Source organism: Scyliorhinus torazame, chromosome 13 (assembly GCF_047496885.1).
Source record: "Scyliorhinus torazame isolate Kashiwa2021f chromosome 13, sScyTor2.1, whole genome shotgun sequence".
NCBI classification, from domain to species: Eukaryota; Metazoa; Chordata; class Chondrichthyes; order Carcharhiniformes; family Scyliorhinidae; genus Scyliorhinus; species Scyliorhinus torazame.
In genome coordinates, this window is record NC_092719.1 from 57,628,764 (window position 1) to 57,641,048 (window position 12,285).

The 12,285-nt window shown below is 55.7% G+C and overlaps 1 protein-coding gene across 2 annotated transcripts in view; it reads right to left on the reverse strand.

The window, feature by feature from the left end:
• lamb4 (laminin, beta 4) overlaps positions 1-12,285 on the reverse strand; it is a 195,876-nt gene that overhangs the window by 15,758 nt on the left and 167,833 nt on the right. For both annotated transcript variants that reach the window (XM_072471583.1, XM_072471584.1), the window contains exons 29-30: positions 8,376-8,579; positions 8,105-8,249 (exon numbers count right to left, since the gene is read on the reverse strand). In XM_072471583.1, the coding sequence (XP_072327684.1) occupies positions 8,105-8,249; positions 8,376-8,579 (349 nt within the window). The remainder of the gene's footprint in view (positions 1-8,104; positions 8,250-8,375; positions 8,580-12,285) is intronic.

Genomic DNA, 12,285 nt, shown 5'->3' on the forward strand with positions numbered 1-12,285 from the left:
GATGCCCCCCCCCATTGACACAGAGGACACTACAAAATTATGAGGGGCACAGACAGAATGGATAGTCAGAGACTTTTTCCCAGGGTAGAGATTTCAATTACTAGGGGGCGTAGGTTTAAGGTGCGAGGGGCAAGGTTTAGAGATGTACGAGGCACGTTTTTTACACAGAGGGTAGTGGGTGCCTGGAACTCGCTGCCGGAGGAGGTGGTGGAAGCAGGGACGATGTGACGTTTAAGGGGCTTCTTGACAAATACATGAATAGGGTGGGAATAGAGGGATACGGACCCCGGAAGTGTAGAAGATTTTAGTTTAGACGGGCAGCATGTTTGACGCAGGCTTGGAGGGCCGATGGGCCTGTTCCTGTGCTGTAATTTTCTTTGTTCTTTGTTCTTTGCACAAAGGGAATTCCCCCAACTGATAAGGCCCCCCCCCCCTCAATTGGAGTTACCCAGACCAGAAGACTCCCTGGCACTGCTTCCTGACACTGGGTGGGAGGGGGATGGGTGGAATTCCAAATGTGGAAGATATGTCGGGAAATCCCGCTATTTATATTAAAATTGATTGAAATGAGGTTCCCGACCTTCCTGGGTGGGAACCTCATTAGGCCATTGACGGAGAGATTCAGCAAATGAGATCTCACTGGTGAGTTTCCGGTTTTCCGGGCCTCGCATTGTTTTGTGCTCATTGCGCTGTCTGCACTCCCGACAGGTGCAAGATCGTTACTATGATTTAACATGGAAAATTAAATACCATGGAGCCCTTTGGTCTGAATTTTACATTCCCTCCCTGGTCGGATTTTAGGTGAAAGGGGGTCATGAAATTGCAGAGACAGGACAGCACGGTGGCACAGTGAGTAGCAATGCTGCTTCACGGCGCTGAGGTCCCAGGTTCGATCCCGGCTCTGGGTCACTGTCCGTGTGGAGTTTGCACTTTCTCCCCGTGTTTGCATGGGTTTCGCCCCCACAACCCAAAGATGTGCAGGGTAGGTGGATTGATTAGGTTAAAATTGCCCCTTAATTGGAAAAAATGAATTGGGTACTCTAAATTTAGAGTACTCACAGCTTCCATCAGAAGCCCCCTTCTGACTGGGGACGCCCTATCCTTAAGGCCTGGTGACCTCCAGATCTCCATTTTACTGGCCTACCTCGTGAGACCCCGCTAGCCCCCGTCACAAGCTCCCAGGACCTACCTACCCCCTTTCCCCATGAGACTTGGTCATCTGGTTCCTGGGATGTAGGGCCGGATTCTCCAGTACCCCAGCCGCGTGTTTCTCGGCAGCATGCCATTCGTTTGTGACGGACTTCTCAGGCAACTGTCTAAGGTGGGACATCCTCCCGAGCGAGGGGTGGGTGCCCTGTCTTATGGTCAATCAACACTCGTAATTTTGCAGCGGGCAGCTTTGGGGGGGGTGTTCCGCACCGACTCTTTTGATATTCAGGCCTTTGATTTCATAACTCTGTACACTTAAATCATGAACATTTCTTGTCCCATTTAATCTTCAAAGGCAAAGTTGCCTCACTTTCTCCAGCCACTGCACAAGAATAAATCGGGTTGTAAATGTCATGATAGTCAAACACACATCACAACACACACATCATGATAGACAGACCAACAGACCAATTAGCACACATAACACGACAGCCAATCACAGACAAGAGCAGACACAGTTTAAGACAAGAAACACGACACCTCCTGGAGTCCATCTGGAGACAGGACAAGGCCAGGACCTCATTAACAAGACACTCACACAGTCACCACGTGCTGAGTACCAAGTCAGATGTGTAAATAACTAGTTGGAATAAAACTGCGTTGTACCAATCGCAACCGTGTTGGTTCGTCTATACCTCAGAGCACCCAACGCCACATGGTAGCAGTGAGTGAATCGATACTTACCGGCAAATCTGCCATCCTGAGCCATGGACACCCACAACAAACCGCAGCCGTCCCAAGTCGCTGGGAACCGGGGCACCAATTGGAAGCTCTTCAAGCAGCGACTCGAACTGTTCATGCGAGCCAACGAAAAACAGGGCGCCTCGGACGAAACAAAGATTGCCATGCTCCTCGCTACCGCAGGTCAGCGCGCCATCGATGTATACAACTCCTTGGTGTTCGCGGAAGGCGAGAACAAATCTAAATATGACACGGTCCTCCACAAGCTCGACCAGCACTTCAACGTTGAGGTCAATGAAAGCTTTGAGAGGTATATCTTTCAGCAGCGCCTACAAGGTAAGGATGAGCTCTTTCAGTCCTTCCTGACGCACCTCCGCATACTCGCGCAGTCCTGCGGTTACGGCACCACCTCAGAGTCCATGATCCGGGACCAGATCGTTTTTGGCGTTGCCTCCAGTGGCCTACGCCAGCAGCTTCTAAAAATTAAAGGCCTGACCTTAGCATCTGCAGTTGAAGCCTGTGTCCTGCATGAGAATGCGACCAGCCGCTATGCCCAATTTCAGGCGACCGAATCGGCATGGAGGGGGTCCCAAGCGATCGAATCGGCAAGCCAGGCCGCCCACGAGGCTGAACGCATCCAGGCAATCGAGTTTCTCCCGGCCCGCGGCCTGGACGAGGGCGGCCGTTTCGCGCGCTTTTTGAGGCCTCCCGCGTTTGTGCGCGCCAAAACCTACGGCAACACTGAGGGACGTGCTGCGCAGGCGCGCCCGATGCAAGACTGAACTGCGCATGCGCAGTGGCGTAACGAACGCCATGACGTCATGACGTGCGGCAACTGTGGAGCTGCACATTTAAAAGGGCAATGTCCTGCAAAAACCCGACAATGCCTACGCTGTGGCAAGATGGGCCACTACGCTGCCTACTGTTGAGCGGCTCAACCTGTGGATCTTCCACATCTCCGACAACCTCGCAGACACGTGCGGACCATCCAGCCTCCACATCACGACATCCAAACCGACGACACAGATGACCAAGACGCCTTCCGGGTTGCGGTCATTGATGTGAACCGGGTCAACAACATCAATCCGGCCGATGAATGGAGTGCCACCCTGACGGTCAACCGATCGCCGATCACTTTCCGCCTGGACACTGGCGCCTCCGCCAACCTCATAGCATGGTCAGCATTCTATGCCATGAAGGTCAGACCACCAATCCAGCCATCCCGGTGCAAGATGGTCGACTACAACGGGAACGTTATCCCGGCCATGGGATCCTGCCAGCTCCAGGTGACACACAAAACACACACGGCCACACTCTCGTTGGAGATAGTTGGCTCATCGAAGGACTCCCTGCTGGGCGCACAGGCATGGAAGGCTCTCCACCTTGTGCAATGAATTCTATCTCTCTCTCCAGACGGCACGTCTGACTACCCGGATGCAGAGTTCAACGCACAGCTCCAATCGCTCCTCGCCCACAACCAGGAGGCATTCAAAGGCATGGGAACACTGCCATACGCCTACCAAATTCGCCTCAAACCGGACGCCATCCCGGTCGTTCACGCACCTCGCAGGGTTCCTGCGCCACTTAAAGACCGCCTCAAGCTGCAGCTGCAGGATCTCCAGGACCAAGGGGTCCTATCCAGGGTCACAGAGCCCACGCCATGGGTCAGCTCCATGGTGTGTGTCAAGAAGCCCTCTGGTGAGCTCCGCATCTGTATAGACCCCAAAGACCTTAATAATAACATTATGTGGGAACAGTATCCCATACCCAAACGGGAGGAGATCACCAGTGAAATGGCCCAAGCGAAGATATTCACAAAACTGGATGCTTCTAAAGGATTTTGGCAGATCCAACTGGACCCGTCCAGCTGAAAGCTATGTACCTTCAACACCCCTTTCGGCAGATTCTGCTACAACCGGATGCCATTTGGCATCATCTCGGCATCCGAGGTCTTCCACAGAATCATGGAGCAGAGATGGAAGGCATCGAAGGGGTGCGCGTATATGTGGACGATGTCATCATCTGGTCCATCACACCGCAGGAGCACATACATCGTCTCCAACGCGTTTTTGCCCGCATACGGGAAAACGGCCTGCGCCTCAACCGAAGCATCCAAGTGCGCCTTTGGCCAGACCGAATTGAAGTTCCTGGGGGACCATATCTCCCGGTCAGGGGTCCGTCCGGATGCAGACAAGGTGAGCGCCATCACAGCCATGCCGCAGCCGGCCGACAAGAAGGCTGTCCTACGCTTCCTTGGCATGGTCAACTTCCTAGGGAAATTCATTCCCAACCTTGCCTCCCACACAACGACTCTGCGCCACCTCGTCAAAAAATCTACAGAGTTCCAGTGGCAACACACACACCAGCTGGAATGGGAGGAGCTCAAACGCAAACTCACCACGGCACCAGTGTTGGCGTTCTTCGACACGTCTCGTCCCACCAAAATCTCAACTGATGCCAGCCAATCCGGCATTGGAGCAGTGCTCCTGCAGAGGGATGACACGTCGTCATGGGCCCCGGTTGCCTATGCATCGCGGGCCATGACCCCCACAGAGCAGCGCTACGCGCAAATCGAAAAAGAATGCCTGGGCTTGCTAACCGGTTTAGACAAGTTCCACGATTACGTCTATGGTCTTCCACGGTTCACGGTCGAAACTGACCACCGCCCCCTGGTCAGCATAATAAACAAGGACCTGAACGAGATGACCCCTCGCCTCCAGCGCATCCGACTTAAACTCAGGAGGTACGACTTCCAACTGGTCTACACTCCAGGGTAGGACCTCATCGTGGCGGATGCCCTATCCAGAGCAGTGAGCACGCCGCCAGATGTGGAGGGGTTCGTATGTCAGGTCGAGGCACAGGTAGCCTTGACAGCGGCAAATCTGCCAGCTGACGACTCCAGTCTGGCCCGCATCTGCCGAGAGACAGCGGCCGACTCCCTTTTACAGCGAGTGATGCGCCACATGACGGGAGGATGGCTCAAAGGGCAGTGCCCGCAGTTCTATAATGTACGAGATGACCTAGCCATCATTGATGGGATCCTTCTGAAGGCCTTCATAATGGGCTTCTGATCCGCACAGTATGCGCCAGCTGGTTCTCGATCAAATACACGAAGGCCACTTGGGGGTCGAGAAGTGCAGACGGAGGGCCCGAGAGGCGGGATACTGGCCGGACATCAGTGATGATATTGCCAACATGGTGATCAACTGTACAACCTGCCAAAGGTTTCAGCCGGCGCAACCTCCTGAGACGCTTCTGCCCCATGAGCTGGTGACGTCCCCCTGGGCGAAGGTGGGTGTCGACCTATTTCACGCGCTTGGCATGGACTATGTTATCATAGTGGACTACTTCTCCAATTAGCCAGAAGTCATACGCCTGCATGATCTGACGTTGTCTGCTGTCATCAGGGCCTGCAAAGACACCTTTGCTCGCCACGGCATTCCGATGACTGTCATGTTGGACAATGGGCCCTGTTTTGCCAGCCATGAATGGTCGTCCTTTGCGGCCTCGTATGGCTTCACACACGTGACGTCCAGCCCTCTGCATCCCCAGTCCAACGGAAAGGCGGAGAAGGGCGTTCACATTGCCAAGCGGCTCCTCTGCAAGGCTACTGCTGCCGGATCGGACTTCTACCTCACCCTGCTGGCCTATTGCTCGGCCCCACTAGCCACGGGTCTCTCGCCAGCACAGCTGCTGATGGATCGCGCCCTCAGAACCACTGTGCCTTCCATCCTGGCACCAACAATAGACCATGCTCCGGTACTGCATAGGATGCAACTGCAGCACGATCGCCAGAAGAGATCCAACGACACAAGGGCAACTGATCTTCCCTCCCTGGCCTCTGGAGACAACGTCCGCATTCACCTACCAGACGGTGGCTGGTCAGCATCTGCCGAAGTTCTCCCACGTGTGGCTCCATGCTCGTTCCTGGTACGCATGCCGGATGGATCCGTGCGTCGGCGCAATCGCCGAGCCCTTCGCCTACTTCCACGCTCGCAACGGAACCATACACAGACGCCGTGTCCTCCACTGGTTCCTGATAGCGACTTTGTGGAGCTGCCATATACCATGCCCCTTCTGTCGCCGCCCATGGCCAGACTCGCTACTCAGCCGGTGGTTCTCGACCCACCCTTGAGGTGGTCAACCCGAATTCGTCGCCCACCTACTAGACTGGACTTATGAGCCTGTTCACACGTCAAATTTTAGCAACTACTGTATTGTAACATGTCACTGTTTTATCATTCCAGGCCTCGTTTGATCGGTCCAAATTTCAACGTTCTTCTTCTTTTGTTATGGTACAACCTCATTAGCATGTCACACCTGACATCGCCCCTTGTATATAGTTACGCCACATGTACATGCTGTAAATATCACGCACACACACCTTTAGCTGCACTCAGGACACATTTATATTTATAACCACGTAGGCACATAATCTTGTAAAAAAGGGGGGATGTCATGATATTCAAACACACATCACAACACACACATCATGATAGACAGACCAACAGACCAATTAGCACACATAACACGACAGCCAATCACAGACAAGAGCAGACACAGTATAAGACAAGAAACACAACACCTCCTGGAGTCCATCTGGAGACAGGACAAGGCCAGGACCTCATTAACAAGACACTCACACTGTCACCACGTGCTGAGTACCGAGACAGATGTGTAAATAACTAGTTGGAATAAAACTGCGTTGTACCAATCGCAACCGTGTTGGTTCGTCTGTACTTCAGAGCACCCAACACCACAGTAAAAATTTCAGAACGGCTGGAACATATAGTCATTCCGGGGGGAGAGGTGCAATTCACACGACGCCGCCCCGACGCCGGTCCGCCGATTCTCCAGGACAGGAGAACCGGCGCCATTGGCGCCGGTCGGGAGCTGCTCCACGCGGCCCCCCCCGGCGATTCTCCGCGCGCGATGGGCCGAGTGCTCGACGAGATAGGCCGAGTCCCGCCGGCACCGTTCACATGTGGTCTTACCCGGCGGGACTCGGCGTTCATGTTGCGGGGGGGGGGCCTGTTGGTGGGGGGGGGAGGGTATCCGACCCCGGGGGGGCCTCCACGGTGGCCTGACCCGCGATCGGGGCCCACCAATCGGCGGGTGGGCTTATCCTGGTGGGGGTCTATGTTCCTCCGCGCCGGGCCCCTGTAGCTCTCTGGCTATTTGCGTCGGGGCCGGCGCGGAGAAGGCAATCCATGCGCATGCGTGAATTTGCGGCAGCGCGCATGCGCAAACTCGCGCCAGACGTAGTGCGTATGCGCAGACCCGTGGCGCCTGTCCTGACGCCGGTATCGGCAGATGGAGCAGCTTGAGGATCTTCAGTGCCGTGCTGGCCCCCTGTGTGGCGCAGGATCGCTGCTCCTAGGGGCCTATTGTCTCCGGCATAAAAGGCTCCGGAATCAGAGAATCCCACCCTTGGTCTCTCTTAGCATGACATTTCTAAGCCTGCAGCAGCTTAGGAACCAAATTTTCCTTTATAACATAGAACATACAGTGCAGAAGGAGGCCATTCGGCCCATCAAGTCTGCACCGACCCACTTATGCCCTCACTTCCACCCTATCGCCGTAACCCCTCCTAACCTTTTTGGTCACTAAGGGCAATTTATCATGCCCAATCCACCTATTCATAGAATTTACATAGAATTTACAGAGCAGAAGGAGGCCACCCGGCTCATCGAGTCTGCACCGGCCCCTGGAAAGAGCACCCTACCCAAGGTCCACACCTCCACCCTATCCCCATAACCCAGCAATCCCACCCAACACTAAGGGCAATTTTGGACACTAAGGGCAATTTAGTATGGCCAATCCACCTAACCTGCACATCTTTGGACTGTGGGAGGAAACTGGAGCACCCGGAGGAAACCCACGCACACATGGGGAGAACGTGCAGACTCCGCACAAACAGTGACCCAGCGGGGAATCGAACCTGGGACCCTGGTGCTATGAAGCCACAGTGCTATCCACTTATGCTACCGTGCTGCCCCAAATGTTTGATTATTTCTGCAATTGTTCTTTCCCCTCATCAAATTCAGCTTGTTTGTCCTCCTTGCCAACTTTTCTTCTGCAATTTTCTCTTTCTCCTTCTCCCTTGATCTGTTTACTGGGCTATAGGTCCAAGAGGTACTAGTTGCCTGTGATATCAAATGAGTCTTCTTTCTGGGAAGAAAGTACAATAAAGGTGGCAACAGGGAAGGAGTACCTGTGAGAAACTCTTTCACTTTATTGATTGTGGCTTTGCTTTCTTGCTTTTCCTTTTCAATTGCATCCTTGGTCTTGTTTACCTCATGGGATAATTTGATTGCCTTTTCCTTGGTTTCCTCTGTCATGTTTCTGAGGGAGCCAATCTAAGGAAAAAAAGGAAAGCTAGTTTACTAGTTTGCAAAGTTAAAGCCTTTCTGAATTTCTAGGCATAAGCAATCTAATTGGAATAGTTCTTGAGAAAAAATGTTGTAACTATAAAACATGGTCACCCTGCTTATTGTGTTCTGCAATTTTCCTAAGAGATCGTTCATCTGGTCCCTTGTATCATCAGTTAGGTTTTTTGCAGCGTTTGCCTCTGACAGAGCTCCGCTACAGTTTGGGGCACCACATACTTTATTTCCAAACATGTCACGACATAGAGCTCCTCCACATCGATCTTCATCACAGGATAAATTCCCTTGTGCTCCACAAAGCTACAAAATTAATTTGAGAGAAGAATAGTTGAAAACATAATGTCCAATGTGGCAAATGTAAATACAACTGCACCGATTACTTTTGGTGTTGCGAGATATAGGCCGGAATTCTAGGCCGTTCGCTGGCAGTGGATATCTCTGGTCACGCCAGCACTTGGATTTTCCGGCGGCATTGGGTGGCTTCAATGGGAATTCCAAGGAAGGAAGGAACAGAGAATCCTGCCACCAGCGAATGACGCGTTGCCTCCCGCCGCTGAGAAACACGCAGCTGTGAGGCCAGAGACCCTGCCCATAATGTCACTTAAATTCATTCTTGTTCTTTCTGAGGAGGTCTCGTAATATCAATGCTAAGTATAGTATATTTCCACTGACAGAGGACTGAGACCTCACACTATATATTTTTGTAAAATATATATAGATATTCCCATAGCTAACTTCTAATATTTAAAAGCTGAATTCCTTTCAAAATGGTTGAAGCTATGTCTGCCTATGACTGTCAAAGAAAAAGAACTTCCTGGCAATATCACAGAAACACGCACTTTGTTATCTCTGAAGAGAAACTAATGGGCTCTGTGGATTGCAGAGATCAAATCCAAAGGGAACTATGCAAAGACCATCAGCATTTCATAAACCAAGCCTGGCCAACCAAAGCCTACTTAGACAAGGACTCCACAACCTTCCTTTCATGTATTAATGGTTGAACCCGGCAGAGGAAGAAGTGGGAGCCATGTGACGTGGTATCCTCTAGCTCGTGGAACAGATAATATTGCCTTGCTGTACTGGTAAAACCTCAGTCTGCCATTTTACCATCTGGGAGCAGCAACCTAGAAATGGGACTCTGCCCAGATTGAATACCTAGTCTACACTTTAAGATTGTTCATTGGATGTGGGTGTCGCTGGCTGACTCATTCATAATTGCCTTCAAGTGAGAGCAGTTCAGAGTCAACCGCATTGTTATGGGAAGGAGAGGCAAGGACACCTTCTCTGAATGAAGGACATTCATGAACCAGATGGGTTTTCATAACAATTGATAATGGTTTAGCATTTTAATTCATGATGGGCGTCATTCTCCAACCCCCCAGAGGGTCGGAGAATGGCCTTTGGCCGCCGTGAATCCCGCCCCCGCCCCCGCCGAAGTCTCCGAAGGGAGAAAAGTCGGCGGGGCGTTAATGGCGCCGCTGCCGCGGAGAATGTCACGGGTCTGCGAAAGGCAGCCGATTTTCGGCCTGCCGATATTCTCCCTTCCGGATGGGCCGAAGTCCCGTCGACGTGATGACCGTTCACGTCGACGTGAATCAAACCTCCTTTTCATCGGCGTGACCCGGTGCTCCAGGCTCACGCCGGCCAGCGTGGAGGTGAGTGACGGCCCGGGGGGTTGGCTCTGGGCAGGAAATGGCGTGGCCGCAGTCTGATTGCGTGAGGAGAGGTGTGTCTCGGGTTGTGTGTGTGTGTGTGCGGCGGGGGGGGGGGGGGGGGTGGTTAGAGTAGGCTGGGCTCCGGGGGAGTGCCGGGAGGGGGTCCGTGCCGGGGTGGAGGTTGGGGGGGGGGGGGGGGTCCGTGCCGGGGTGGAGGTTGGGGGGGGGGGTCCGTGCTGGGGTGGAGGTTGGGGGGGGGGTCCGTGCTGGGGTGGAGGTTGGGGGGGTCCGTGCTGGGGTGGAGGTTGGGGGGGGTCCGTGCCGGGGTGGAGGTTGGCGGGGGGTCCGTGCTGGGGTGGAGGTTGGGGGGGGGTCCGTGCTGGGGTGGAGGTTCGGGGTTGGGGGGGGGTCCGTGCTGGGGTGGAGGTTGGGGGGGGTCCGTGCCGGGGTGGAGGTTGGGGGGGGGGTCTGTGCTGGGGTGGAGGTTGGGGGGGGGTCCGTGCTGGGGTGGAGGTTGGGGGGGGTCCGTGCCGGGGTGGAGTTTGGGGGGGGGGTCCGTGCTGGGGTGGAGGTTGGGGGGGGGTCCGTGCTGGGGTGGAGGTTGGGGGTTGGGGGGGGGGTCCGTGCTGGGGTGGAGGTTGGGGGGGGTCCGTGCCGGGGTGGAGGTTGGGGGGGGTCCGTGCTGGGGTGGAGGTTGGGGGGGGGTCCGTGCTGGGGTGGAGGTTGGGGGGGGTCCGTGCTGGGGTGGAGGTTGGGGGGGTCCGTGCCGGGGTGGAGGTTGGGGGTTGGGGGGGGTCCGTGCTGGGGTGGAGGTTGGGGGGGGGTCCGTGCCGGGGTGGAGGTTGGGGGGGGGGGGGGTCCGTGCCGGGGTGGAGGTTGGGGGTTGGGGGGGGGTCCGTGCTGGGGTGGAGGTTGGGGGGGGGTCCGTGCCGAGGAGGGGGATGGGAGGGCAAGTGAGTTGGTCCACCTGGCCAGGTGCCAGCCTCCAACAGTTGGACCCATGCGGTCCATGCCACCTGGCTGGGGGGAGGAGGGGATATGGGCAATGATGACATGTCGTCGTTCCCCTCCCCCCCCACCAGGCCGTCATGTTTTCAGATCATCCAGCGATGTTGGCCGCCGTGGTGGCAGCCGTTCATGTCTATGTTGCCCTGGATGAGGAGGAGGAGGAGGAGGAGGAGCGTGCCAGAGAGGCGGCGCAGGCTGCCGCAGAGGGGCAGGCGGCAGCCGCCCAGGCTGGAGGGACACCTGACCGACAGGACGAGGAGGGGGAGGAGGACGTCGCGGCCCCACGGCAACGGAGGCACCCGAGGGCGCCCCGTGTGTACCGGCCCCGGCAGTCATACCAGGACCTCACGGACCGGGAATGCAGGAGGAGACTCCGGATGAGCCGGGAAACCGTGGCACACATCTGCCACCTGCTGGCACACCTGTCACCGCGTGGCACTGGCGAGGGACACCCTCTCCCCGTGTCCGTCAAGGTTACGGTGGCCCTGAACTTTTATGCAACGGGGTCATTCCAGGCACCGAGTGGGGACCTGTCCGGCATATCGCAGACATCGGTGCATCCGGGCAGTGACAGATGCCCTATATGCCATGGCGCACCGCTACATCCGCTTCCCCGTGGACCGGGCCAGCCAAGATGCCCGGGCCGTGGGCTTCTCTGCCGTTGCCGGGTTCCCCATGGTCCAGGGCGCGATCGATGGGATGCACGTCGCCGTGCGGCCACCTGCAGATAACAGGGCCGTGTTCACTAATAGGAAGGGGACCTATTCGATGAACGTACAGGTGGTCTGCGACCACCGCATGATGATCCTGCACGTCTGCGCCCGTCACCCAGGCAGTGTACACGACTCATTCGTGTTGTCGCGGTCATCCATCCCTGGCATGTACGAGGGACGCCATCCCCGGCTGAGGGGCTGGTTGCTGGGCGACAGGGGCTACCCATTGCGATCGTGGCTGATGACGCCTATACGGAGGCCACGCAATGAGGCGGAGAACCGCTACAACGATGCCCATGTAGCGACAAGGGGAGTGATAGAGAGGTGCTTTGGCGTGCTGAAGATGCGTTTCAGGTGCCTGGACCTCTCTGGGGGCGCCCTCCAGTATCGGTCAGATATGGTCGGCCGCATCATTGTGGTGTGCTGCGTCCTGCACAACATAGCCCAGCAGAGGGGCGATGTGCCGCAGGCAGAGGAGGGCGGAGTGGAGGAGCAGCAGGAAGAGGCCCAGTCCTCCCAGATGAGGGGGATGGGGGCAATGGTCAGGGCAGACGGGGTAGACAAAGGCGGGTGGCTGTCCACCGTTACCGGCTGGCCCAGCGGGCACGGGACAGACTGATAGACGCCCGC